Here is a 14030-nt window from a genome sequence, read left to right on the forward strand (position 1 = left end):
GTAGAAATTAATGTGTTCAAGATATTAAAAACATGACAAATTTTCTTTAATAAACTTTAACATTTTCTTTAATGTTAAGAATCAGACACATTTTACGACGATTTCAGTTAACACAGAAAATAATAACTTTTCGATTTACGATGTGTTAACGAGAAAACAATGTTTTATAATCACGTGAAGATGACAATTAACGCAACCTTGATTAAGTCATGATCAGATGAATGTTTCAATCAAGATGTATTTGCAGCGATGTAATCTAAATTGAACAGAATAATTTTCTTTCTTTAATCGCGAAATAATGTCAATTGCACTAAATGTTTTACATTTTATTGTAGTATTTAATGATCCAAGGGAAACATGCATTTTCTCAAATTAAAATTGTACTTGTTCATTATAATAATTTCATGTTTAGTCATTGCTTTCTCACTTCAACAGTAATACTTATGCAATATCTTTAATCTCTAGTACTGTGATTTTATAGGCAGAATTATTCAGCGTATCGATAAGAGTTTTCCTCCTGGATTAATAGCCTGAGGATTTTTTTTTTTTTCGATTTTTCATCTATGAAATTAGGTTAAATCTAATTTGCAGACCATATGTATTAAGATATGATCAAAACATAAAAATATGCTTAAGCATAAATTATATTATATCAGAAATATATTTAGGAAATACAAGCCATCGCAACAACTGGGATAAATATATACTCTGTAGGTAGGCGATATTGTAAAAGTTCTACTTAGATATGGAACGTTTACAAATGGGAAGTTGAAATAATATCTTTTATTTTTGTGTCGTTAAGTTTGGTTTTCAAATGACCCTCATTGGAAATTGCTAGACGTAAGTAGAGATATGAAGCAGGTTTCTAATATTATTAAAATTAGTTGCAAATTCTAAGTTTTTCGTCCTTTACTGATTGGTAGTTGTTTTCTCAATCCATGTTGTTTTCGAAATGTTTCGCAACGTGTGGGTAGACGTTGTCATCCAAAAACTCATATATTAGAGTACGAGTGTAGATAAATAAAGGCAACAGTAGTATACCGCTGTTCAAAACTCATAAATCAATTGAGAACAAAAACAAAATCCGGGTTACAAACTAGAATTGAGGGAAACGCATCAAATTCAAGAGGAGAACAATGACAAGACTGAAACACAAAAATGAAATGTAACACACACAGAAACGAACTATAATATACCAATGGCCATTTTCCTTACTCCATAGCACTCTTACTACGCAGTAAGTTTCGTTCTATTTTGAGGTTATGTGATTCATTTAAATTTTGATTTTAACCTTGATTAGAATATTATTTACTGATTGACAGGATGATCATCGCTAAATTACTGTAGCCTTTCTAAAATTATCACTTTTTTGGTAAAATGAAAATCTTAAAGAGAACAATTTCGATGAATTCCGACGGCATGTCTAACCATTTTGAAAATATCGTCTATTCCTCTGAAATGTTTAGAAATATTCCATCAATCATAACATGCAAGTTTTTTTTTTCTTTATTAATGAGAATTTTGTCTACACATTTCAATTTCGAATAGTAGGTTAACGTTTCTGTCACATAAATTTTATCTTGGTGCAAAAGAAATACAATATAAAATTGAGAATGGAAATGGGGAATATCTCAAAGAGACAACAACTCGACCAAAGAGCAAACAACAGGCGAGAGACACCAATGGGTCTTTAACGCAGCGAGAAAATCCCGCAGCCGGAATTAAAAAAAAAATACAAGACTTACAAAGGTCAGAGTATTAAATCTTGATCATCAAACTAATTGTCGACATCTTACCTGTGAAAATTTAACAATTTTGCAAAGTACTTCGCCTCCATAAAACTGTCCAGCCAGTCGCCATATTAAATCAGGCATTAAACTCACTAATCCGACCAACAAATCTGAAAAGAGGATACGGTACCAAGTAATGTTTAAGTAAATAATAAACCTATGTAAACATAAATCAGTGATTCGATGAAACCCTTTCATCTTTGAAAACAAAAGGTTATTCCTGTTTCAAGGTTATTCAAGTTTCAAGGTCATTTCTAGTTTCATTTCATTCTTTTTTCCTTGATTATAAAAAAAAAAACATATCTATATATTTATAAACAAGTGAAGTAGCAATAAAACCATTTTGTTTCAGTCATCTCGAAAGTTTTTTTTTTTTGTAAAAAAGACCAAATAAAGTACGAAGTTGAAAAGCATTGTGGACCAAAATTCCTAACATTTTTGCCAAATATAGCTACGGTAATCTATTCCTGGGATAGAAGCCTTAGTATTTCAAAAAATCAAAAGTTTGTAAGCAGTTAATAAATAAATATGACCATATCAATCATAATTCATGTCAACACAGAGTGCTGACCACTGGGCTGGTGATACCCCCCGGGGAATTAAAACTCATCACAGATACCAGGATTACATTTTGTATTTACGCCAGACGCTCGTTTCATCTACAAAAAACGTGACGCTCGATTTCAAAAAAAGTTATAAGACCAAATAAAATACGACGTTGAAGAGCATTGAGGACCAAAATCTTTGCCAAATACAGCTAAGGTAATATATTATTGAGGTAGAAAAGCCTTATTATTTTACAAATTCAAATGTTTTGTAAAATGGGAGAGTAACTAAACGATACAAAAGACGTAGAAACAGTGGATCTGAATTTATCAATTTTACGACATTTAAATCAATCACTGAAAACAGAGTACTTCAATTAAGAGTACATCTTTTTACCTTCATTCAGTCCAGGTTGTGATTCAGTGCGATCTAATAAGAGTTAGCTATATATTCAATAATTTTCTCCGATATCTTTTATCGTGATGGTCAGCATAGACTTCAATTGTACATTTATCAATTGACCATAGTAACAAAAGATTCGAATCTATGATGAAATATAGATCCAATTGATATTATGTGTAGACAGTTTTATATCGTATCAACCATATAATTAATCGGTGTTTTGACCGCAAAAGGCAAACATTAGTTTTGGCTTTGTTGACAACTCAAGAATGATGAATTGTTATCGGCGCGTTGCACAAACATGAAAATTACATTTAACATCAGATAATTACGTACCAGCGCGTTGATAATATGTGTTATGATGCAACATATTGTTACTGTATAAAAACAATAGAGAGTATTGACAAAAAGATTAAATTAAATATACATAGAAAAATATGAATGGAATATCTATACACGACGCAACATGTGTAAGAGTAATAAATTGATAAATTAGTTTTTTAAGTTGATTCGTGATATTTTTTCAATGTTAAAGATACACTATCTGGTGTCATAATCAATTTGCCGTTATTTATTAGTTAACATGATATTGCTACTTGTATAATTACATAACAACTTAATTCTATTGATCTGAAGAATAAAAGGTTATGATATTATTTTGCGATAATTGGTTATCTAAACATTTCGTTTCTTTTTATCGGTTAAAACTCACCGTTCCCAAAGAAAATTAGTGTTATTTGTCTATGAAGGAGCCCAAGATTATACAATTATCATGAATACAAACATTCAAACATCCAAAAAATTCTACTCTAAACGCGCATCCTTGAATTTAGTTTGATGTTCTACTAGTAATTCCATTTGGATATTTTTCTATATTTGAATTATTGGTTTAATTATTCTATAATTAATTACAACTTTGATTACACTATAAATGATCGATTCTTATTCACCATTTCTGGTCTATAATTGTACCTCTAGTAAATGAATAAAAATGTGATTGGTTAAATACCGCCTAGTGGTGATTCAAAGTTTTAAATGATTTGAAATGGTCATTGTATAAAACAGAATATATCTTATATAATTCAAAACCCCTATTCAAGAAAATATAATAATGAATACAAACAACTTGATTTCTTGCACAGCAAAATGTTGGCACTAATTGTTTAACTGCTTAACCGAATTATTTTAACGTTCAACACAATCCGCCGTGTTGTTGACTGCATTATTTTTACAGTTATTGTTAACCATGCAGAATTTACTGTCCCGGAAGGAGTTTTTGACATTTTATGAATATGTTTTGAAAGATTACAAACTTAATTAAATCTACTCAATTGTATGCCTTTTCACCAGCGACGTGTCCTCACTTTTTTATTGATTTAAAATCGTACACTGTAAATTATATTTTAAAACTAGTGACTTCATCGTTGAAAACTTCCTTTATACCAAAATACATTTTTGAATTTTTGTAATCAATTTTTTGTTATGAATATTCGAATCTATGTTACCGTAAAAAATCTTGATGCAGCCATTGTTTGATTTATTTATTTTTTTTTTCTAATTCTGCATGTATAAAATAAGATTACATTAAAAAAGGAATAAACATTTAGTTAAGAAATGAAAAACAATAATTTCTCTGACGTTGTATATTTACTAAAATTGTGTAACAAAGAACATGATGAACTTAAAGACACTGTTGCGTTTCAACACGTAGAAGGAGATACAGTGTCTTGCATTTTTCTATTTTATTTTCTGATTGAAAAGGTCTATGGTCAATAATATAAAAAGAATAAATAAGATTTTAATTGGCGAAAAATAATCAACTCGTGACGCAGTTCAGTGATTTGACGTTTTACAATTGTTTGGACACTCGTAAAATATTTTTCTATTTTTGAAATTCTATAATTATCTACAAATTGGATAAAAAAAAACTAGAATAGATGATCATTGACCGTTTCTGGTCAATTTGTTTCTGCTTGAAAAAACAACAATCAATCAATCAACAAAAACAACTATTTATAAAAATAGACATCATTATTTCCGGTCAGTTTGATGTATTTTGTCACGCATCACTGAACACTAAATGGAGAATGTAATCGGTATAATGTATTGAAACAAAGATATAACTAGTTGTGTCAGTTGTGTTAAATCACTCGTGTTTATTCGAATATTTGTTGGAAAACCTATTAAGAAGAAATATATACATGGGAGAATAAGCAGGCATGCTGGCATTGATACAAAAATGTACAATGAACAATACTACATTGTATATGAATTACAATAACCTACAATTCAAATGAGTTCTTAATAGTCCCATGTTATCGTTGTAGCAATCGGGTTGTATTGACAATTCCAAATTATCATATCAATGAAGTTTAGTTAAACCCCTAGTTTTTGGTGGGGAACGTGTTGTTTATTCTTTAGTTTTCTATGGTGTGTCGTCTGTGCTGTTGTTTGTTTGTCGTTTTCATTTTTAGCCATGGTGTTGTCAGTTTGTTTCAGATTTATGAGTTTGACTGTCCCTTTGGTATCTTTTGTCCCTTTTTTAGATACAGTTAATTTTCGACTAAGACGAAAGGAAAACATTTGTGAAGTGCAACCAACAATTTGAGACGTCAAAATGTGTTTGTAATAAACATACTGTCATAAATTTGTTTTACCAAAAAATGTTTGCTGTAAGTAAACAATGGAGTAATTGCAGAATCGGTCGATGGCTTTAAAATAAAAACAGGAATTTTAAAGTTTTGAAACAAAAAAAGTCTTGCCACATATTTCTAGTAAATTCTACAAATATTCCTACTCATTAGAGGAATAACTATTAGAACACTATCGAAAAAAAATTGATGAAGAAACATCGTATCAAAAATTAACAAAAAATCGTAACTACTCGGTGATCCTCGCTACGAATAAAACAATGTAATTGTTAGCCTAGCGAAAATTGTCGAGTATCTACGATTGTTGACGGCTGTTAACGATTAAAAATACTGACCTGCAATAGCTAAATGCATGATGAAGAAGGTCATTCTGGATCTAGTTTTAGCTACAGCCACTGCTACAAGAACTATGGAGTTACCAATAGTTGTAACCACTAGCAAAAATATCAAGAATGCTAACTGTTCTTCCTAAAAATTAGAAAGTGACAAATTTCAAAATAAGACTAATTAAGATATTTAGATTTCTATGATCGTAGATGAAAGAGTTGAATAAATCGGAAAAAGAAACCTGCTCCCCTTAAGTAAAAAATACACACACACGCGCGCGCGCGCGCGAGCGAACCCGGAAGGCTAAGTGAGCTTAAAGGAAATAATTCACAAATATTAACGACGATCCACCGGAAACAATAAATCTAGCGAACAGATTTCACCCTGAAAACCGCTTATCTCAATTACTTCATTGTAAAAATTAAGTACTTTCATTCAAAACAAAGCAAGTCAATGGGAAACAAACTATATTGTTGAAAACGATACCTTAAAACAAATTTCATAATTTTGACTAATTGATGTATATAGCATGACATGATTTAGGTTTATCCAGTTGATTGCTGAATTAAATTGTTTTCCAAAAGTTGATTGATTTAAACGGGAATTTTGTATAAAACAGAATAGCTTCCAGGATTCATAATTCCTATTCAACTTGATCAAGCCATGGTAACGATTGACAATTGGATTAAAGGGTATTTGCCTTTAACATCGACAATTAAAAAGGCTGTAAATGGATACTGCTTAACCCAATAGTTTAAACTGTACAAGAAAAAAGTATGCTTCCGTCTTATATATGTTTACTGTGCATCATTCTTACAGCAATTTGATATGAATTGTCCCGAAAGGATTTTATCCATTTATTACGTTGTGAAATATTGCAAACTTGATTAAATTTTCTTAAATTTTTGTCTTTTTACCAGCAACGTGTTTTTCAGATTTACATTGGTTAGATATCTGTTTTTGCCATGTGTGATTACCATTTTCAAACGTTTGCATTGTAAAAAGTTTGGAAAAGAAATAAACATTCATAATCGAATCAGGAGTGAAACATACTACTTTGTAGATTTCAAGCATAAAAACGTCAACAATGATCAATTGTGATGTGTGGTATAGATTTCCGGGTTTTCTACAAATAACAACCACTGATTAGAGAAAAAAGTAAAATTACAAAAATACTGAACTCCGAAGAAAATTCTAAATAGAAAGTCCCTAATCTAATAGCAAAATCAAATGATAAAACACATCAAACGAATGGACAAAAACTGTCATATTTCTGACTTGGTGCAGGCATTTTCAAATGAGGAAAATGTAGAAAATGGTGGATTGAACCTAGCCTTTTAGTGCTAAACCTCTCATTTGTACGACAGTCGCCTTAAACTCCATTACACTGACATCGATGCGTGAACAAAGTGTCACGAAAAAGCCTTGCAGTGGGACAAATGATGATAGTTTGATATCCATTCGTTTGATTTTGTCATTTGGTTAGGGACTTTCCGTTTGAGCTCGTTATTTTTGTTATCTTACTTTTTGATAAAAAAAATGTACAAAACAAACAGACAAAATTAACTCGTCATTGCTATTTAAAAACAGGTGTAAACATACTATAAAACAAACTATACACCATGCATAAGTAAAACGAATAACAATTCATAAACAAATCTACAATTATAACATGCCCTACGGAGAAGGTATGATAAGAAGTCGTTTTTGGCCCTTGATTGCGAATATCAAACAGTTTTATATATCTTAATATCATGGACATGGATATTAAGATTGATATCGAGTATTTCTTAACTGAAAAAGAAATTTATTCTAAAAGATGTTTAAACATAGATAGTTATGAAAAGAACATTTTATGGATTAGGAATTAGCACATATTCAATTTTGCCAAACCGCTATGCGTAAAATGGAAATTCCATCTCAAATATTAGATGCCCAGCTTGTTTGTGACGTCACAGTGAAATCATATGTGACTTTTATAAATATAATTTTCCAGATTATATCATGTTATTTACTTATTGATAAAACCAATTTCATTTCAAATTTATTCTAAATTTAAAGGAATTGTAGAATGATCAAATTTCCACGTTACGAGTATATTTCTATATAGCACGAGCTTGCGCGGGATCAAATTCACCAAAAGTCAAGTATCAACGCCTCAATTGTCTAGCAAAGCTAGCATTTGACTGATGACGTCACAAATTTTGAGTTTTATTTGTCTTAGGTTCATATGATAACATGTTATTGCACGTACACGTTTGGTTGCGTTATGTTTGAAATATGATGTTGTTATACAGTGAAACCTGATTAAACCGAATCCTGTATAAACGAAACATGTGTGTAGCACCGTCTTACCAAGTCATGTGCATTGTGAACCTGATGAAACCGAACATCAGCCAAACCCGAACAAAAGCTTAAGTCCCGAAGAGGTTCGGTTTAAACATTTTTCACTGTACAATAAAAAATATTGATACTCAATATTGTTATTCAAGTTCTATTTCTTACAAAAAAAAATGATCAGAAATCTTCTTCAATTTATGAGCTCTTTCACCAAGCCCTTCGGTTATTTTGATAATTCTATATGTGTTTGTCTAGTGAAATTCATTTGAGTACGGTGTTTCCTTTCTTTATCTTCCTTAGTTGGTCAATTAACAATGAAGTATAATATAGTTAGAAAAAAGAGCTTAAAGAAAATCCGTAATTATATTTGGTATCTCAAATAAACAACGTAATTATTCCTTAATTTGCAAAATATTTTCTATGTGCGGAGGCAAGCATTTTTTATGAATTGAAGCTATGGTTTCGTTGCTTTCAATAAGTTTAAATTATGTCTGAAGCAAAGTAATCAACAAGAATTAAGAAGATCAAAATTCTGTTTTTTTTTTTTTATTCTGGGTATAGAACGACAAGTAGAAAAATGACAATCCTTATAAAAGGACATGTTAGTACAAGATCAGAGAAGGAAAATTTTCGTAGTATTCTTCATCGACTCAGCTATTAGCAGAGTCTAGGTGATTACTAAAGCAAGTATTTCTCCTTTTGGCGTAATGTATCTGGTTTTCTTTTGTTGTTTTTTTTTTTGCATTGGACTAATGGAAAGAATTTGTAATTTTTGTAATTTTGTTTTCCCTTTCGTTAATGACTTGTTTTATTAGTAGACACTATTCGACACTCTCCGATACTATTAAAAGTAAACAGAGACACAAAAATACTTGGATCAAAATACAAGAACACACGACGGGTTCCCCATATGGCGCAAAATCTGTGTACGCTTCCAGAGCACCCTGTTTTTGATGGGTTCTTGTGTATTTTTTCGTTTTCATTGTAGTGTACGTTTTAGCTACTGCAGTTTGTCTTTTTCGTTTTTAGCCATGGCGTTGTCATTTTGTTTTCGATTTATGTATTTGAATTTTCTTTGATATCATTATCGTCTCAATAACCTTTAAAAAAACAAGCAAGAAACATGAGAAATATTACAAGGGAAACAGTGTAATAAATTACTTTAAAATACAAATACGTAGTTGTGTAAAATGAGAGACTCATGCAAATCCAAATCTTGTAAGCCGAGGACGTTGAAGTATTCTAAAACATAAGGAGTTTATGACCAGAAGTGACCTTAAAAGAATAGCAGGTCGACTGTATCTACTGTTATGCTTCAACTCTTAATTTATCAACGAAAACTTAAGAAAGATAGTACATGTAAAACACGCGTCTGGCGTATCCACATATAAGCCTGGTACCATTGATTACAATAAATACTAACGTTGTCACTTGTTTTCTTATCCATGAATTAAATTGATGCACTTATTTATTTATCTGTTTCTAAATAAGATATTGTTTACTGATGTTGACTACTGACTGCTGAAACCGTCATGGTCTTTTATCAACAGTAATATTATATATTGCTGTGTGTAATTTGATCATATATTCATTGTATTTATATACCATTTTTTCATTCATTTGATTATAAGTTTTACCAAAAGTGGATGGTTGTTGTGGTTTGTATAATTAATATGATAAGACAGGATGACTGAAATAATATATTCGATAGATTTGCATAATTTCTCAAATCAATTTGTGATAGATAAATTGAAAGCAAGGGTACTTAGATGCAATTGTTCGTCTAACGATATAGTGAAATTGAATACTAAATACCGACAAGTCTTTCATTAATTTTATTCCTTCATATATATGGTTATTTTTTTGTATAAAATAAATCTCAGTGCCATTTTTGACAAGAAGAGTGAACAGATGACACTCAAACTGACAGGAACCATTGAAAATGAAGCCTTGTAACATAATATCATTACCAAGCCCGGAATGACTTGGTAATAAAATCCGAAACATGTCACTTTGGGATATGTAATTTAATTTTTTAGATGTATGGAATTAATGGATATTTGATTTACATACACTCATGTCATCCTGGACGTCATTTGACAAATACAGACATTGACTCTGACATAATAAGTCACTATGGCATAGCAATCAGTTGATCTTGTATATGAAGATGATTGTTAATATTCAAACACAATACGTGTAACGTTTAACTTGAACGTGTTACATTAAATCTTGAACGTATATATAAACGTTGGAACTTCAACGTATGACGTTGGAACTTGTACCAAGTCAGGAATATGGCAGTTGTTATCCATTGTTTAAACTAATTGAGCTTTTGATTTTGCAATTTGATTATGGACTTTTCTTTTTAAATTTTCCGCGGAGTTTTTTTTTTTTTCTTTTTACCTGAACGTGTAATAGATAACTTGAACGTATTTTTTTGTTATACAACCGTCTTAAACAGTAGGGGTTTTTATCAAATAATTAACTGATTTCAAGGCGAAACCTGTCAGGCTTAAAAACCTTCATTTGCTTAAGAGACGTTAAACACTCTAAACTACTGTTTTGAGAAAGAAAAACACAAAAGTCATAGGATGTGCCAACTTCTCGCGAATTGAATTCACAACGGGTTATTTGAATTGTTAAGTCTGCAAGTAGTTACTAAAGTTCAAAACACCACAGATTCCTCTGCCTACTATGCATACCAAACCCAGAATGATTAAGTAATAAATTCCGATACTTGTCACTTTGGGATATGTAATTTAATTTTTTAGATGTATAGATGAATATTTGATTTTCAGCAGCGACATATAACGCTAAATACAAAATGTAGCCTTGTCGTTTTATGGAAGAATATGTTATTTCTGAAAAATCATATATGTATAGTATAGTATTTAGACTCTTATATATGAAAGTTCTAGTAGGTTTCATCGGACTTCAATTATGCATTTCAAAATAGTACCGATTCAAAGAAATTGACAGTTCCACTTGTCTGATAAAAACGTACTTTATCTTATCGTTTTGTTGACATTTTCTCCCTTACTAATCAAGCAATTATAATTGTCATGTGAGATCGTAATTTTGTGACATTGATATTGACCGAGCTCGAAGTGCAAAGTTGATATTTGACAGATCGGGGAACCTAATATCAAAATCAAGCATAGGCTATCACTATTATATTTTTGAAAGACGTTTACAAAGCAATCTTCATGATGTGGGTAAATATTTTTTAATAACATGCAATAACATCCATGCAAGTCGGTTTCAAGAAAACAAAGTTTACGACTAAGATTGTTGGTAAATCATGAACAATTCTGTATTCTTACATTCAATCTAAGTTGTAATTTTTATTTTATTTATTTTATTTTTTTCATTATTTTAACAATTTGTGTGAAACTGGCTCCTGATCTCTAATTCTGCTAAAATGTCAAACTCTTACAAACGATTATAAGAACTGATCTGCATCGGATAGAAGTCGACCTTATGCAAGTGCATGTATATATTTACATGCACACCGATATGATTTTGATTGATTGTGGAACAATCAGTTTTTAAAAGGATAAATTTTGGTCTATTGTGAAAGATTCGTACATCAACCCAATTTTCAAACATTTATAAACTCTGCATAAAAATTTGATTTTTTGATTTTTTTCAACCCGAAGTAAATAATCCAAAGTATTGATATGCATTTGTGTAAAGTCGATTTCTATCCGACGCAGCTCAAATATCAGGTACATTGTAATATCATATGGCATATAAACCACATCCCTAATATAAGGTTTGGTGTTCATCAAAAGTAGAGGCAACTACATGTATCTTACCGATGTTCAAAACTCATTATCCATAAAGAAGAAATGATTTACAGTTTTACGAAACAAAAACGATTGCATCGAAAAGACATGTATTTAAATTGTGTCATATAACCATGACGTAACTGTTGTGCCTAAAAAATCAATATGTTATTGTTTTGTTTCGTGTTTTGGTTGTGGTCTCATCAGGACGAAACTCTTAACACTTTTTATTCATATATTCAAGGCTTATTAGCGTTATCCGAATCAAATTACTGTAGATTAAATACATCATGCTTTTTCGTCCTTCAATCAGTCGCAATCAATGGTCAAGGGAACTTTCCATTAATTAGGGCTGATAAAAATATCTTAACTTTATATGAACCTAAAGGACAGTGGCAAACTAAATATCAATGTAATTATTAAAAGCTCCCATGGCTTTTTTCTAACCTATTAAATGTATTACATTCGTGTAGTGCAAGTAAAAGTCCAAATAGGTCACGACATCAATTATTTAAATGGAACATTTATATATACATTTGTAACACTCATTTGGTAAAATATATAGAACTGTTTAGTCTCGTTTCCTTGCATGGAATCCTTATGAGTATGACGTTAATCATTTTGATAGCTTTATTTTCAAATGTCGTATCACACTAAAGCAAGCCGTTAGCACATAAAATTGAGAATAGAAACGGGCAATGTGTCAAAGAGACAAGTTGAATAACCGAACCAAAGAGTAAAAAACTGTCCAAGGCCACCAATGGGTCTTCATTATAGTGAGAAAATCCCACATCCAAGGTAGGCTTCAGCTGGCCCCTGAACCAAAAATGTTAACTAGCTTAGCTAAAATGGACGTCACATTGAACTCAGAAATATATGAACCAACATTTGATAAAAACAAACAAGACTTACCAGAACCAGAGCGAAAAAGTGACGGAATAAAACATATTTTGTGAGATATCAACCTTCCTACTTTATCTCTAGGTAATGTAGAATAAACAAACGCACAGCAAAATTTGCAATATGTTTACGCACATATTTCGTCGTGTGATTGAACACCAAAGATAATAACATTGTACTAATTCAATACTGGTTCGATTCCCATGATAAGATATATTTTGTATCAACGGTAAAAAGTCGACATCAATGAACTTTACTGGGAATAGGAAATGGTCGTCCCTTGACTTCTCTCTTTCCGGTAGTAAAGGCTTTGCTTATGAAGGGGTACTTTTTCAGTATAGATGTTTAAAAACGGAGCAACACCCGGTAAGATTGAGGATTTTTAAATATAATGTTACGTGTAGTGGAAGTGTCGGACCCAGTGCAAGACAAGCAACCTTTGAAACAACTAGTCGAAGCTATAGCAAGGCAAAATTTCTGCCACTATCAACAATACCCACATTTGCCAGTGGCAATGCTAATGTTTCGCCGGCCGAAATGTTTAATTTATCTGGGAAAATCTACTTATTGTATCGATTATTAAATAAACTATGTCAGTGTATGCATAAAATATTTGCCACTGAACCTCAAACAATCAAGAAAAGTCCACAGTGAAAAGTAACTTTTACTTTGTAGGTTTTTTACCGATGATTCGACTTCCAGTGCTGTATTTAAATTGGGTGTACTTGTATTCACATTATGTGTACTTAGTATTCAAGTTGTGTGTACATAGTTTTTCAAATTAATGCCACAATGTGTTGAAAAAAAAAACGATACTATACAACAGACGTGTCTGGTATACATGAAACAAACTGTTTTTTTTTTTTTTTTTGTAAAAAGCTGACCTTGGGTAAACAATTAAATAAAAATGAGTGAATGATGATTTAAAAGCATGATTGTCAAAACGAAGAAAACTAAAAGCAAAAACAAAACCTGTTATATTAGAACGTGTTCCCATTCTGCCAATTATAAGTCTTAACTTTGTTATCGGTATCAATTGATTCCGTGAATCTTAATTTCATTTTTTATCTTGACATCACAGCACTAAATCCAATTTGATTCGTGTTGCCAGTCAAAAATGATTCTAGGATTCTTCTCTGGTCGGTCAAATACAAGCGTTAGATTTAATTGTAAATCTTTGGGTTTAAAAAAAACATGAATCAAACACATCATTATATAATTCAAAAAAATATCCAGAAAGTTTAATTCTTACTTCTGTTTCTTTTGTTCACACATTGTTTTCA

The 14030-nt window shown here is 31.0% G+C and overlaps 1 protein-coding gene across 4 annotated transcripts in view; it reads right to left on the bottom strand.

The window, feature by feature from the left end:
* The window catches only part of LOC143059226 (cardioacceleratory peptide receptor-like), a 148883-nt gene that overhangs the window by 14594 nt on the left and 120259 nt on the right, over positions 1 to 14030 (bottom strand). For all 4 annotated transcript variants that reach the window (XM_076232706.1, XM_076232703.1, XM_076232704.1 and 1 more), the window contains 2 exons: positions 5725 to 5857; positions 1797 to 1900 (listed from right to left, as the gene is read on the bottom strand). In XM_076232706.1, the coding sequence (XP_076088821.1) occupies positions 1797 to 1900; positions 5725 to 5857 (237 nt within the window). The remainder of the gene's footprint in view (positions 1 to 1796; positions 1901 to 5724; positions 5858 to 14030) is intronic.

Source organism: Mytilus galloprovincialis, chromosome 14, assembly GCF_965363235.1.
Source record: "Mytilus galloprovincialis chromosome 14, xbMytGall1.hap1.1, whole genome shotgun sequence".
Lineage (NCBI taxonomy): Eukaryota > Metazoa > Mollusca > Bivalvia > Mytilida > Mytilidae > Mytilus > Mytilus galloprovincialis.